The 17,238-nt window shown below is 34.8% G+C and overlaps 1 protein-coding gene across 1 annotated transcript; it reads left to right on the forward strand.

Moving 5' to 3' along the window:
- The first annotated feature begins 963 nt into the window (after nt 1-963).
- On the forward strand, nt 964-15,252 carry LOC127654300 (ADP-ribosylation factor 3). Its single transcript, XM_052141424.1, has 5 exons — nt 964-1,033; nt 4,548-4,829; nt 8,407-8,517; nt 9,285-9,409; nt 12,096-15,252. Exons 2-5 carry the CDS (start codon nt 4,682-4,684, stop codon nt 12,255-12,257), a joined length of 546 nt encoding a protein of 181 aa, XP_051997384.1. The 5' UTR covers nt 964-1,033; nt 4,548-4,681; the 3' UTR covers nt 12,258-15,252.
- The last annotated feature ends 1,986 nt before the right edge of the window (nt 15,253-17,238 follow it).

Raw genomic sequence — 17,238 nt, forward strand, 5'->3', positions numbered from 1 at the left:
TTTCCTATTAAAAAATACAGAATGTGTATTATAATTTGTTATGGGCCCCTAGAATCATTACCACCAAGCAATGGCCCTGTGTACTATAGTTACAATTATGGTAAAAAAAAAAAAAATCTAATAAAATTATAATAAGTAATTTCCAAAAGATCCTTTTATGACCTGTCATATTTTATTATATTTTATGGGAATAGTTGTTTCTTCTTATTTTTTTATATCAGTTATGTGCATTGGGGTGGTAAGTATTATATTTTGTAGTTTAGTTAATGTTTATTGCATTGTAGTGTCACATGTGTTACCCAGATGGTGTTTTGTGTTTGTGGCACTGTCTCTACATGTGTATTACTTATTGCTTCTTGAAGGTCACAATTGATGAACTTTAAGTCGTCATGTGGCCAGGGGTAGATAATCAAAACAAGCAAGTACATCCCCCAAATCTACACCCTTGCATGAGGCCTTTTATAGTTACTAGGGTGAGTAACGATATGTTAAAGTGAAAAGCAAACTTTTAGGCTCTAGTTCCAGAAGTTTAGTATATCAAGTTTATGTCATTAAATAATACAATGAGAAGCAAACCTTAAAATATACTGGCATCAAAATTGCATTCTGTAAAGCCTGAAACGTGGTCACCATATTTTTTAGAAAAAATTCAGGTAACCACAGCTGCCTATATTTTACAGTATTTTATTTAAGTGTAATTTAACCGTGTTTTATTCTTCTTCTTGTAAACCAGATTTTTGCTTCTTTTTTTAAGAAAAGGCGTGAAGTAGATATAATACATAATAAAAGATAATACAAATAGATATTTGCCACGAATTTACCGTGAGTTTGTTAGTTTGAAGCCTTGTTGTAACACCAAGCATTTCCTTGGCATGTCATTTATGACTACCTGGCCTTACTGGAAGCAGACTTCAGATGCGAAAGCCAATCATCGCGAGACTTCCGCGTCGAGTATTACATAGCCTGTGCTGTCAGCGTGAAATCTCGTGAGATCTCCTCTCCGCTCTGTCTCCTCTCCGTGTCAGCTGGCAAGGTAAGCCAAATATGTTCAATTATTTGATTGTGACAGATCGAAACGCTTCGAAATGTTCCTGGACGGATGAAAATGCTGCTTTTACGCTTAGCAGAATTGGGCAAAGCGTCTTACATCGCTGTTGGAAAAAGAGAGGTGACAGGCCTTCCGCGGGGCGAACGGGCACATCGCGTCTCTTGAAATGAAGGGGGGTCTTTAGCCTCTTCATACATTATGACTGCCATGTTTCGACCGATTTGCTTCTGCATTTACATTGGTGATTCTTCATAACTGAAAATTTTTTATGTATCTGCTCGCTGCCAAACGCGTCTCTCCATGGAAAAGCTCCGATCTTTGTATCCTACGCCGATATTGTGAAAGGGTCGCAGGTCTTTTTGAGATCCAGATTGTTTTGATTGACCGGCAATAATTTTATTTTTATCCATATTGATGTTTTTGACAAACACCATAGTGCTGAATTAAATAAAGACATCCGTCCAGGGCTGTGAGGCCAAAATTGGTCGATGGGGTCTCGTGCACGGGTTTATGTGAGCTTTATGATTCGTCTCGAAACAAGGAGCGTTTAGTTTGTTATAAAATACGTGTGGAAAAATGTTTCCTCGCAGGCAGCGTGTGTTTTCAACAGAGGATGTTTGTTGGAGGTGGGTTTGGCCGTCAGCACCATGGACAGCGCAGCCTGAGTCACTGCAGCTTCCGTAGATCGATATCAGATTATTAACCATTTAAACGAGATTCTCGCGAACATATTGTGCACACTGGAAAAAACTGACTAGTAATATTTGCTTAATTTTTATTTCGCAAGTTTTTGCACTGGGGTTGGTTTAATAATTAGTCAAATCTACTTAAATGAATGATATAATATTGAATAAAGTGAGTACATTTAACGTACACATTTCAGTTACAAAAATACAGTAACTTTTACTTACAAATCTAATGTACATTGTACGTTAAAAAAATTATATGAATGTTTTACAAGAACATTTCCCATTTAAAATTGTTCTTATAAACGCATATTTAATCAAGGAGGTATCACCTGACCTATGGAAGACTAATGCATTCTCTGTAGTCTATTAGATAACATCACCTTGCATTACTGACGACAGAAACAATATTCAGAGTGCACGCAGACCTCAACTCTTGATGCTCAAAACATGATGTTGGTAACAACCAACAGATCCAGTCATTTTGAGTAGAAAATAAACTTCAAAGCAATTTCTACTTTTTGTACCAGTTACAAAAAGTTAAATAAAATGTACTTATTTACCTGTGAAATCTTCTAAAATTAGTGAATAAATAGGACGTTTTCTACTTAAGGATTGATACATGATGACACATTATAAAGTTATCAAACAATCATAAATAATATTTACCTATGAGGTAGAACATTCATTTTTGCATGTTTGAATTTACTACAAATGTAGAATTGACCTAATATTTTTAAGTTCATGTTTAATTATATTACTTATTAAATGTAGAAATTACTTCAGCACAAAATGTTTTTTTAGTGCATAAAGTAAGGTTTATTACAGGTTATGCACCTCAAATATTTATTACCTTTTGTCGTGGTTACATCTGTAGGCTTGTTGTCACACTTTTTATTGCAGTGAATATTTATCAGGGTAGGTTTATTTTTGGAAGTACATTTCTTTGTTGTCATACACCTTAAAGTCTTGGCTAAAAACAAATCTATTGAACGTTTCCACCGTTATTGCCCAGGGGAAAAAAGACAGATCAGAATTTATAAGACCACATGACCCAAATAGCAGGGTATGTTTCACTAAATGGGGTTAAAGCTGTTATTGTGGAAACTTGTCTCTAAAAAGCCAATTATTTGCTTTTCAGCAAGATTCAATCATTAAAACAATTCATTAGAACATTAGAACATGGAACAGCAAGACTGTAGAAGTTAACATTAAACATTTAAAACCTTTGTTTTGGATAACAGAAAATGTAATTAATAAATTTTATAAAATAAAAAAATGTAAAACACAAATACCCTCGTTAAAATCTACCTTCATTATATAGTTTACCCTTGCCATAGTGCGGTTTTGAGGTGTTCACTTGCTTACTAGTAATAGGTATTACAATAATATGAAGATACTGGAAAAAGATTCTCAAAAATTATTATAAAAATGAATTATAATTCAAGAAAGGTGTTTGAAAAAACATATAAAACCAGTGCTAGAGAAAACAAGCATTTGTTTCATAGAACTTTTGACTCAAAACCTTACTCCAGTTTCTCCGATATAGCTCTTGTGACAACTTTCTTGTGTGGAAACTAGCACCAGTTTCCCCTATTCAACAGCACATGTCAGGTAAATGTAATTGCTAGGTTTGACAGACTGAACAATATATTTAATCTTAATTAAGAGCTTTATACTTTGACATTGACAAATTAGGGCGGCATGATGAAGAGAGAATGTGCGTGTTCTATATGTTGAAGAACTGCATCTGGGAATGATCAGGGGTGACTGGTAGGGATTCGTGTGAAGGAAGGATATAGAGAGAGGGATGAACAGATTGTGGTACAGCCTGAAGACATGGCAGACTCATAGTTCTTTCAGATTCAGTGTGTGTGTTTGTGTGTGTGTGTGTGTGTGTGTGTGTGTGTAATTGTACTGTATGTTCTCATTCTGGCCAACATGATCTCATTAATTTTTGTACATGTATTCGTACATTCAGAGGATTCATAAAGATTTTTATTTTCAAAAAGTTGAACATACGAAAGAGTGTTTACTTTTTCAGCACGTTCTCATTATTATACGTAGCAATTTGTACATTCATATTTGTTACATTTAAATGTAGATTTTCGTACATTTGTATAGAGGCAAAAATGTACAATTTGTATTATTGGAATTTGGATTATAGTGAACAAATTAAATTGAATACTTTCATGGTTGTTGTATGGTGCGTTTGTGGTTTATTTATTTATTTATTTTGTTAAATTCTGAACACTTACTTTTTGTGTCTCATGGCAAACAAAATAACAATTATATGCTTAGTGAATGATTAAACAATTACAAAGCTTTTATTCATTTTAACATGTAAAAGTTTAGTCTTGGTTAAAGTGATATAATCCTTTAAAACATTGAAAGGGCAGCAGAAATCACACAGAACAAAATTAACCCTTCATAATGTCATATCAGGTAAATGCATCTGCGTTAACTAAATAGGTAAAATAATTAGATAGGTGTTGTCAGTATGTCAATATTGTATGTTTCAGTCTTTATGCAAACAGCTTGAACCAAATGTCATGTTAGAATACATTCGAATTCTCATGAGATCACATTGACTTTTTGATGTCAAATTATTCATTTCAGTGTCTTTCCAACCATAAATGTTTTGTGTACATTTGATCTACAAATACTGTATCTACAAATACAAACGATGTCACCATGTTCTGGCAGCTTGTACATTAAGAAAACTATTAAATATAATAATGTATATACATGGGATCCGCATTGTAATTGATAGTGAATAACATTTCATTTTTAATTTTTTTTCCCCTATACAGGTTTCCAGGCTCTTTCTCAGCTATTTAACCTTTTTTAATAGGCTTTCAGTGCATTACCTCAGTGGATTATTCCACACAACAGACTTACAGCTTTCTGGATTGTTAATTGGCTAGACGAAGCAAAACATTGAATCATGGGTAATATTTTTGGCAATCTGTTGAAGAGTCTGATAGGAAAGAAAGAAATGAGGATTCTGATGGTCGGATTAGATGCTGCGGGTAAAACCACCATCCTGTACAAATTGAAACTGGGAGAGATCGTAACCACCATCCCAACCATTGGTAAAGTACTTCTCCTTCATCAGCAGTTATTATTGTTGTTGATATGATTGTCATCTAAACAAGAATCTGTACATCTCCAAACATCCTGCAAGGTCTGTTTCCATCGTGAGAGGGCTATAATGTCTAGATTCAAAGTTTGTTTGAGTCATAGGAGATATACTACCAATATAAAAAATTTAAAGATTGCGGGCAAGTGTAGCAACATCAACAAAAAAAATTATATTTGAAAATGATTGACTCTTTAACCTCTTCAACTCTGTGTAGATGCTAGCAGGCCCAAAAGGGGGCGCTATATCGTGAATAACGTTTACACTTAAATTTTGTAGGTCCCAGGATCAACCTCCGTGAAATTGGCACCCCATATAATTAAAAATCACCAAAACTATTCCATTCGTTTGTGCTGTGTTTGTGTTGATTTGTGCTGCAAAAGTGAACATTTGTGCTGGTTTGGTGTTTGAGATATTAAGCATTCTTTTTTGGGCTGTGTGACATCACTGTCCACCCCATCGTGCTCAAATCGCTCCTAATCTGTGCCTTTCATTTGTGCTCGGTTTGAGCCGGTTTGTGGCATATGTGGTATTGTTTGAAAGCTTAGAATCTGAACTTTTCATAGATAACCATCACTTCTGCATTTATCTTACATAAAATAACAAAAAAGGTCTGAAAACATCACATATAAGCGCCTCCTAGTGGTAATGTGGTAGAAATATTAATATGAATAGCACCTAAATAGGCAAGTCATGTATCAAATGAAAGCGCTCATTCCCAGGAATGTGACTCTACAGTTTATTTTGTTGCCCTAATACCATAGTTTGAAAGATTTTAAAAGAATCAGAAAGTGAAATATGTGAAATGTTTTATTAATTTAATACATTTAATACAAACATCTCTTTTATGCACCAATCACTGCTGCTGTAAGCCCCAAATAGCTAAAAATGTTATATCTGCTCTTACCTTTCTATTATATTGAAATGAGCCATTTTGACATGTTTGTGGGCTTGCTTGTGTGAATAATCCAATGTTATACCTTTATGGGATCAAAAACCAGTAAAAAGTATTGCGGTCACGAATCCAAAAATAATAAGCGTGAATAAATTTTGCTCTCTGACCATTTTGCACATATTTAAAAAAATGTGTATGCTTACGCTGTATTTTTCTTTGCTTTTGTTTCCATGTTCTGCATTTGGTTTTCCCTATTGGTCCATTAGTTCTTGATCAACAGCTCCTCAATCATTTGAAGAGGGGAGGTGACATCACTCCAATGCAACTCCGACGGCTGCTGCTCAATATTATATTATTTGTGGTTGTTAGATACGCTACTTGTGTCTGTTTTAAGTATTTTCTGCCAGCTCTTGGAAACAATGTGATGTCATAGTCCGTTAACACATGTATCGAGTCAGCTGAATTTAGTTAGCAGAGTATTTAGTTTAGGGATTATTCAAGACTTCCATGTTTGTAGGTTTGGCTGCATATCTATAAAAAAAAAATAAAAAAAGTCTGGGTTGGTGTGGATGTTTGATGCATGTTTTTACTAGCTGTACCAATGTAGCCGCAAGTTCAGAACCCAACTTGATCTGCTTTTCCATGTTGCTGAATGTGCCGTTATATACTGATCCTATGTTGGCATCGTTGGCATGGCTACATGTAGTTTCTTTTCCACGATACTGCAGCAAAATCAGAAACAAGTGACCAAGTGTGAGAAATGACTTATAGGCATACAACAATCTTCAAAATATGCATACACCTTTTAGATTTTGATATAATAATTTTAAAAAAGTCCAATTATATGTAAGCATTTCTATATTCATCAGTATTGTAATAGGCCTTGGTTTCTGGATCTGGATTTTTGTTTAATGGAAAAGCGGATCAATTTGGGTTCTGAACTCGCGACTACATTTGTACAGCTTGTAAAAACATGCATCAAACATCCACACCAACCCAGACTTGTTTTATAGATATGCAGCCAATAACCTACAAACAAGGAAGTCTTAAATAATCCCTAAACTAAAACTCTGCTAACTAAATTCAGCTGACTCGATACATGTGTTAACGGAATATGATAATGCCCTACTTGGACAACACATTGTTTCCAAGAGCTGTTAGAAAATACTCAAAACAGACACAAGCAGCGTATAATCAACCACAAATAATATAATATTGAGCAGCAGCCGTCAGAATTGCATCTTCAATGATTGAGGAGCTGTCGATCAAGAACTAGTGGACCAATAGGGATGCAAAACGCCCCCTGATTTACATGTCTCTACTCAAAAGTTTTGGAAAACCAAGTGCAGAACTTGGAAACAAAAGCAAAGAAAAATACAGCGTAAGCGTAATTTTTTTTTAAAATATGAGCAAAATTGTCAGAGCACAAAAAACAGTAACATAAGCAAGGAAAACATGATTTTGTTTGCAATTCTGATGACTGCTTTAATTTTAATGTTGTTGTTTTTTTGTTTTTTTTTGCAGTATATTTTAAATGAGTTTATATATTTTTGATTCATGCTTGTTATTTTTTGATCTGCAACAATTATTTTGATCTGTGCTTTTTTTGTGTCTTTTTTTATTTTTGCGCTTATTGTTTTTTTATCTGAAATTATAATTTTTTTATTCACGCTTATTGTTTTTGGATCCGTGACCACAGTACTTTTGATGGGATTTTGATCCCATATATCTTTGATGTCCTGAACAAAATATACGGTCCAACAGGAATCCAACAGAAACATTTTGATGATAAAATGTAACATATCATCGCAAAAGGGAGGATCTCAGCTTTCCAATGACACATAGATGGAGCTTCTTGTCAGAGGCCGAGATATTTAATGAAACATTGGGTGTGGTGCATCAACTGAAAATTCACAAAAAGGCTGAATGAAATGACTGAATCTCTATGGACGAACACATCTGTGAGGGCTAAAATGCGTTAGAGAGTCACATACATTTCTGATCTGCATATTGTGATGGAAGGTGATAGAGGAAAAATATTGTTTTCTAGTACTTGCTGCCATGTAGTGGAATAAAATAAGAGTTGGGGATGGAGATAGAGCAAACAGAAAATGATCATTATACAATTAATATATATAAATATAAATTATTGAAAAATATACATTCTTTTTTATTCCTATTCATCAAAAGATTGTAAACATATACAATATTAATTGTAGGCTTCTTAATTGTAGGGGGGGGGGTTAATTGTCCAAAAATGCCCCAGATTTGAAGAGATGTGGGGCATCTTGATGAATACAGTTTCATTCTTATCAGATGATCAATATATTTAACTATTTTCAAATCATTATATTGTAATTCCTAATATAATGTTTTCTTTAACACATTTTGTAGAATAAAATAAATATTTAAAAAATATTAAAGCATGATTGTTATTACTTTGAGGTATACTCTTATTTGTGGTAAAGTGGGTTAAATGTTTTTTACAGTTGCCCCCGAACTGGTGGAACTTCATTTTTGGAGTTAATATTGTTTATTATAGTTTAATCTAATTGAATTTTACCATCTAAAATAGTAAAATGATGTTGTACTTTTGATTTATAATATAAGTTTGTCATATTTGTGATTGTTTCAGGCTTTAATGTGGAGACTGTGGAATATAAGAACATTAGCTTCACTGTATGGGATGTGGGCGGTCAGGATAAGATCAGACCACTCTGGAGACACTACTTTCAAAATACACAGGGTGAGATACACACACTGTCTGTGTAAAGAATTGTGTAGTTTGCATTAAAGGGGTCATGACATTAGGCATAACATTTTCTTTGATCTTTTGACACATATGAGGTCATTGTACTGAAAATAAAAAATACTGTAAGTTTAAAAACTCAAAACTTCTTTCTCACTGCAAAAAGGGCATTTGTTGAAACCAAGCTGCCAAATCAACTCTGTCTCTAATTTCTCCATATTGTGATGTCACACTGCAGTAGACATTTACATCTGACCACCTCCACAACAACACAATCACTTCCGTAGCCCCGCCCTGTAGTAGTGAGCTGTGAGATAGCTAGAGAAGAGAGCAGGTCAGTCAAGAGCAAAGAGCCAATCATAACAGTGGACGTATACTGTCAAGTCTTAAAGGAGAAGCAGCACCAAAAACGAGCGTTTCTGACAGGGGGTCAGAATGAGGGTGAAAAATGATCATGTTTATCAAATATATGACAGTTTTTGTGCAAATAATATACATACAATTATGCCTGGACCTCCAGAAACATCTTAAATTAATAAGAAAGACTAATGTCATGACCTCATCTAGCCATTCTAGCCATTTTGCAAACATGTTTACATACAAAATAACTTTCATAATAAAATTCAGACACAGTATTCATAAATAAAATAGATTAAATTTATAGCAAAGCAGTACATAGCAGAATAAAACCCCTTTATGTTGTGTGTTAATGTTTGTTAAAATTTCATGAATCTTTTTCTGTATTTCTGCTCTTCTTTTCTTAGGGCTTATCTTTGTGGTTGATAGTAACGATCGGGAGAGAGTTAACGAGGCAAGGGAGGAGTTAATGAGGATGCTTGCAGAGGACGAATTGCGTGATGCCGTTCTTCTTGTTTTTGCAAACAAACAGGTAATCCAACTTTTCTTGACATATTCCTGACATATTTATGGCTGACAGTATCCAATAATTTTTTTTAGGTGCTATAACCATTTTTTAATACCAGGCATAAAATGTCCCTTCAAAATAGGGATGAGTATCACCAACCACTTGATACATTATGATATTTTTCACAAAACTTCACGTTATCCGTACAGTATAGTGACTGATACTGCGGCAAACGCATTAGATAGACCCGGCGTGTCAGCAAGAGAAAGAGTGAATCACGTGGGTTCAGTTTCAGTCGCTTTCAGGCCTCATAGAAGCGTCTCTGACAGCACTGAGAAGCGCCGGTCTCAGAGGCTGCACATATTTAGACAACCTGCTTCTTTGTTATGGAATTGTTGGACATGAAATTAATATACAAATAGATCTAAAGTATCGATACAACATGGTGAGGAAAAAATATTGCGATATATCAATATTTTATTGTATTGGCTCAGTCATAACTGTACTAACTGACAGATATCACTGAAATAGGTGTCCAGAAAACTAGCCAATCGGAAACACTCTATGCCTGTTATTTAGTTTGTGCATTTGGGTTTCCCTGATCATGTGAAAATCACTGTGGCAACATTTTTTCCTACTGGCATTACATGGTTCCTTACACATATCGCTGCAGTTCCAAGGTGAAATGTCCACTGAGGGGCGCTAAAAGTGATTAAAAAAATGTACCCAAACAGATTATTTTTTAAAAGGTTAATGCTCTTGTGAGTTTTAAATAAAAAAATCTACCTCCATACCCTAAATCTTAAACATAAAGTGACTGTGAAATAAAAATCAAATGTTACATAAGAAACACAATTCCTGAAGCAACCATGTTATTTTGTGGGGCTGTTTTGACACTTTCGACTTACGTGTCGACTCGTGTGCTCTTCAGGACTCGTACCTTGATCCTTTGCCTTGCAAGCGTAACATTCTGTCAGTTGAGCTACTGTGCAATTTGATCTTAAACAAGCTTGTAAATGTACTTGGTAATGTAATGCAAAGGCTAAATGTATCATCATGCGCTATAATAAAAGCAACTTGGTCTCATAGAATGAATGTTACTCTCTATAAATGTTTGCAAACTGACTTGTAGATTTGATAAAAACGTAATTTTCACTATTAATCACCCTTCGCTATATTATGATATCAAAACACTTTTACTTTAGTGCATGATTTGAAAAACAAAACATTTTAAAACTTGTAATACAGACCCACATACACACTTATTCCTTTGTCTTTAGTTTACTTAGTAACTCACTTGATAGGGACTATCGGTTAGGTGTTGTTTAGAGTAAGTATGTCTGTTTCTGTTAAATTCTCATTTATTTTTTCGAACACTATTGGTTAAGTTTAGAGTAAAGTTTTAGGTTAGGAAGGTACATTTTACTTATTAAAACCTCCATCTAAAATTCACCTGAAAAACTTTATCTGATTACAACCTCATTTCGCTCGCTTTTGCCGCCCCCCGCTGGACATTTCACTTGAAAACTGCAGCCAAATGTGTAATGAAACACATAATTTCAGTTTTGCAAAAACATCACAATGCTCACGTTGATTTCATGAGACCAGGCTGAATAAAAGTGCAGGTATTTATGAAGTGATAACCTGATAACCCAGAAAAAAGATTGTTGTTGTGTCACCTCTCGTGTTTCTCCTGGAAACTGCCGTGACACGTGCAAGCCACGTAAAAATAATAATTATTTTTTATAAAAAAAGAAAATTTAGGTAACGTGATTCTGTGAGACCAGGTTGGACATTTCCAAAGGATATTTTGGAGAGCCGGTGTGTGGCTGATGTTAGCAAAATGGCAGAATTTGCTTACAGCTGCTTTAAAGAAATAGTTCATCCAAACATTTTTATTTACTCATCATGATTTCACTTTCATGCCATGCCAGATGTGTATGACTTTCTTTCATCTGCAGAACAGATTTTTTGAAGAATATTTCAGCTCTGTTGGTCCTCACAATACAAGTGAATGGATACAAAATGTTTGAAGCACCAAAAAGCACATAAAGGCAGCATAAAGGTAATCCACACACTTCAGTGGTTAAATCTATATCTTCAGAAGTTATATGATATGTGTGGGTGAGAAACAATACAATAAATTGTCCTCCCTGCCCAATAGGTGGCGATATGCACAGAGAATGCGAATCGCCAAAAACAAACGTTTTGCTTGTATTGTGAGAACCAACAGAGCTAAAGCATACTTTTTCAAAAAATCTTCATCTGTGTTCAGCAGACGAAGGAAAGTCATGCACATCTGGAATGGCATGAGGATGAGAAAATGAGAGAACAAACTTGGGCATTTTCCAATCTGTGGGCATTTGCAAACCGGGATGGGCGTTTTTCAACCGCTTTACACGATTTGTGTACTACAATGAGATTCCCTACTTTCATTGGATAGTTGAAAGACGCTCATCCAGGTTTGAAAATGCTCACAGAGAATGGGAAGCCCCCATTATTGTTCCACAGAGACCTACTTTGAAAGTGATGAAAGAAATTTCATTTTTGGGTGAACTATCCCATTAACTCTACTCCTAAAGTTGATAGTTTTATTGCCTCATTCCATCTGAAAGCTATTGAAAATGACCAGGAAATGGTCCTGATTAAAGGCAACTATTGAGTTTGGAAAAACAGGTAATAACATTATTCTTGTCTGCTTTTGCTCTAGGATCTGCCAAACGCTATGAATGCTGCTGAGATCACAGACAAACTCGGCCTCCACTCGCTCCGCCATCGCAACTGGTATATACAAGCGACCTGTGCGACCAGTGGTGATGGTCTGTATGAAGGGCTTGACTGGCTCGCCAATCAGCTCAAGAATAAGAAATGAGGGGCGGGGTTTTCATTACGTGGGCGTATCTCACTTTGGGAAAGGTGTGGGACTAATTTGGCCTTTGGAATCGTTTTGTTTTGTTTTTCTTTGTTTAATGTGGAATATTTTTTGTTTTATTTTGGCAAATATGTGGTTTATAGAGCCTTCCATGCTCTGTATGTATGCACACACAGTTACGCGCACACATGCACACCAACATGTGTCTAATTTCCTTTGTCGACTTCCATTTTTACTGTATGATGAACCGTGTGATTGTACAGTGGCAGTATAAAGCATCAATGTTTTGTCAATGTCTCTCTCCCTCACTCACTCAACTTCTTTCTGTATTTACAATCTGCGATCATTGGTGTCCTTGACTGCCACGAAAAATATTTTTTGATATGCAATTCACTGTTCTCATGTATCATGTAATATGCTCATATGTATTTCCTTGTATTGTCAGAACAACCTCTCTACGCTCTATTTTCAGTATATGCAACAATAATGCAGTTTGCCTCCTCGCATATACAATATTCCACGTCTGTGATTACGTTAGGTACCCTGCTGTGTAGTGTATGGCTCTGTCTCTCAGTGTCATGATTAAGCGTTGTGGTGTAGTAGACAGTAGAACTGCATGTGTGTTTTAGTCACACAGAGCTGCTCTGTGTTGCATGCTGCTTTGTAGCTGTGCTGTAATAGTAAGGACTCAGTGACTGGACACTGTAGAATGAACCTTGTCTAAAATCTGTTTCTGCAGATATCTCTTGCCTAAATTGTGAACGTGGTGCCGTTGTTCCGTCCATCGTAAACATGCTTTACTAGAAAAGCTGTAAATAATGCTCAAGTTTTCAATCAAATGCCCTATTATTTCATTATAGAACTGGTTAATTGTTGCATGGGAAAAATGGTATTGTTGAGTCACACAAAAATCGCTTGGATGGTTAGCATGCTGCACTGTCAGTCCGATAGATAGATAGATAGATAGATAGATAGATAGATAGATAGATAGATAGATAGATAGATAGATAGATAGATAGATAGATAGATAGATAGATAGATTGATTAGCTGCAACCACTAATTTGCCACTAATATTAGATTATTATGATGGTAAACTGTTGTTTTTTGTATTCGCACTTTGACCATTTTAGTTCATACACGTGAACAGCAGAAAAACAGCACACATACACTTGGACACAACACTCGGGTAAATCAGTGGTCTATGGCAAACTGCATTATTATTAATCTTTTTCTATTTTCTATGTATTGCATGAAGTTTTGGGGTGTTTAATTCTCGTAATGTGACGTTTTGTGGGTTCAGACATGTCAACATCTCACCCCATTGAATGTGAATTTTGTTGAGTCTGTGCTGGTGTGCTGACCCATTTTGGCTTTATTTATGCCTTTTTTAATAAATAGAGTTCAGAGAAAAATGTATGAATAATATATTTAGGAAAATCTTGCTGCTTTTGTCCATTAATGTTGGATTCTCTTATTCTATTTACATACTAACGATTCAGTTTATATCAAACCATGATAATATATATCATGGACAAATGTGAAATCAATCACTAACATACTGTATTTGACCATACTAGCTCGTGTAAATACAGCAAACAGATTTATCCTGCATTGCTTATGTGTTTGTAATTCATTTTTCACACAAGACTAATACTAACTCTACTTCCTAGTCTGTTCTTTGTGTAAAGCATTGTTCTTGCATTGCTTTGCATATTATTTTAAGCTAAAACTACCTACCACCACAACCTAAAATGTGTGTATAAATGACATTGACAATGCAGACCAGTTTGAAGATTCAGTAGTGTAGACTGCGAGTGATGCAGGAATGAGAGTTACCAAGACAACTTTGCTGAGCAAGACGCTTAAACTCTAATTGTTCAGTTTGGCTATGGCACACAAGTATAGTTAGCTTATCACCGTGCAGTTTGTCCACCAATATTAGATCAGCATCTAATGTAAACCAACCTCATGAAAAGTGGCTAATTCGTATGAAATCGTATAAGCTTGTTCATATGAATTCGTACGATTTGTTGATGTGAAAATACCAAGAAGTTTAATGCAGAAGTAAGCGAAAGTTCCATGTGTTCTTAATTTTATGCTCATACCCAAACCCCATATCTAAACCTAACCATAGAGTAGAGTCCCAAAGCATATTTTGTAGCAGAAAGAATATGAATGACGCAAGAAATTTACTGCCACGTTTTAGAAGGAGACATGCATGGGACTGTCTCCTGATTGGCTGTTGTGAAAGTCGTACAAATTCATATGAACCAGCTCGAAGAATTTCATACGATTAAGCCACATCTGTACGATTTGAGCCTGAGAGTGTGTTAATGTAAACAGTACAAGGCCATTTATACACAAAGCTCTTAGTCTACTGTGTGAATTGTCCAGTCTGTTAAGTTTCGTGGCCTTATCTTCTTACAAAAGTATGTTTTCACAAGGTTATTTATTAACTAACTTATTGGGTCACTAAGTTACTTTTTAGTTTTGAGTTGATATGGACACAAAAGGGGTTATCTCAAATAATACACCATTTTTGCTTGATTTTGAAGGGGAAAATGCATTTATTCTTTGCTTTAAATCGTTTGTGTGCTTATTGAATAGCTATAGGGTTGATCTTTTAGAATGTTTAAAAGTCTTATTTTCCTCTTCTTCAATATTATATTTTTGTTTATTCCATTATTTTGGTGAGTATTCTGGTGAATGTGTTTTTACCTCTGTGTGCTTATGCTTTTTCTTAATTTTTTACTGTTTTAGCTCAATTATTTTGATGGATTATACCGTGTCTGTGAACATAATCAATGAAGGGGAAAACAACTTCTCATTGAATAAATACATAAAAATACATAGAAATCATGGAAGAAATGTGTAACTGTCTGTTACAGTGGATGAAGAAAGATTTTTGTCGATTATGATGATGTAGACACCAAAATCTTTCTCTCACTATACAATTATTTGACTGTAACACTACACTTGAATAAAAACATGGAAATTACCACCCTGGTGTGTCCATCATTTTCTTTGGCATCTATATTCTTCTGTTCTATATATAAAACCTGCCACTTTTTACCTGAAGAATGGTTAATGACTGCATGATTGTGTATTTAATTAACTACATTATTCTTCACTGTAAATGCAGTTCAAATATAAACTGTGTTTTTGTTGTTTGCCAGAAGATGGCAGCACTTCAGCCAATTTGCATTTCAAAAACTAAGAAAGGGAGAGAACAATAAACAACAAATATTCTTATTGCTGATGTGAAAGTGCTTTCCATTATTTTTTTTCTGTTTGGTTTTTTACCCAGTTTATCAAAAATACTAGATCCTGTGCAAAATATACAATAATAGTAATATAAATTGTATGATTTTTCATTTAACAATCCCTCAGCCTGTTCAGATTCCCTCAACCTGAGCCACCAACGATGATTCAGTGTAATACTGAATGAATTAGAAGGTCTCTTGTCTCAGATTTTTTTATGAACACAGGTAGATATTGTATAGATCTATAGGACCTTCAGCAGATAATCATGTCTCAATTGTCATTTTGGCTTTTTTAATTTGTTGAGATCCGTAAATGCAATGTCTATATTATTTGCTGTTTGTATGAGTTGAACTGGTGGCAAGTTAGTTTTCCCCACAGGGATTAATAAAGCTGTCAATCAATCAATCAATCAATCAGATGAGAGAGAGAGAGAGAGAGAGAGAGAGAGAGAGAGAGAGAGAGAGAGAGAGATGACCTCTCAAAATTACAAATACTCCTAGGAGAAGGAGACAGGGCACATATTGCTGCCCAATATGTATCAACATGCCACAACCTGAGGGACAGTGAAAGATCTGAACAAACACACACACACACACACACACACACACACTTGTAGTGTTTCCATGTTTTATGGGGACTTTCCATAGACATAATGGTTTTTATACTGTACAAACTTTATATTCTATCCCCTAAACCTAACCCTACCCCTAAACCTAAACCTCACAGAAAACTTTCTGCATTTTTACATTTTCAAAAAACATAATTTAGTATGATTTATAAGCTGTTTTCCTCATGGGGACCGACAAAATGTCCCCACAAGGTCAAAAATTTCGGGTTTTACTATCCTTATTATTGGTCCCCACAAAGTGATAAATACACGCTCACACACGCACACACACAATGTGATGTGACGTGATATGGTCAAATAAATAATAATGATTTATATATTGCTGTTATTTATATATTACTAATAATTATATTATATACTGTTCAAGTTATTGGACAAAATGTATTTTGCTTTTATTTTATTTTATTTATTCTAAAAGATGGTTTGGCAACATTGTTTTTGAAACTTTCATGCCAATAAAGCCCATTGAATTGAATTGAATTTAAATGAGAGAGAGATGAAAACATGATGAAACTAAAGTAAGTTTCTAATAATACAGATGATCTTATTTTGACTCAAACATTATTGGCTCCTGTAGATGGACATCAGAAAATTCTTTGGATGATGCAGGGACAGGAAAGCATAAAGGAGAGATGAGATGAGGGAGGCAAGACTTGATAAACAAACTACATGCTCAGCTGTCAGAGTTAGGTTGCACACATCAGATGAAAAAGCATCAAGTCTCAGGAAAACATCTGTCAAGTCTATGGAATTGCAGAGAAAACAAACACATTTTTTTGTTCTGTAGTACTGTCTTTGAGTATGATAACAATAAATCATGCTTTTGGATATGAAATTAATAATTTAATTTGCTAGCGCTAGTTTAGGACACTATATAAACAGTTGGCAGTAACTATGGCTGCTGTGTGCTAATTACCAAGCGACTAAAAAGGACTATAGTTTGGCTTGTTTTGAGTTGTTGTTGCAAGAAAACTTAATGAGTTTCAAACATCAGTTTAAACTTACACCAATTATGTTAGCTAGCTAGTTATTAATGTATCTGCATTTATAAATTTAGAGATAGCTCAGCTAGTTTTGCAAACTTGCAG

The sequence above is a fragment of the Xyrauchen texanus genome, chromosome 13 (assembly GCF_025860055.1).
Source record: "Xyrauchen texanus isolate HMW12.3.18 chromosome 13, RBS_HiC_50CHRs, whole genome shotgun sequence".
Lineage (NCBI taxonomy): Eukaryota > Metazoa > Chordata > Actinopteri > Cypriniformes > Catostomidae > Xyrauchen > Xyrauchen texanus.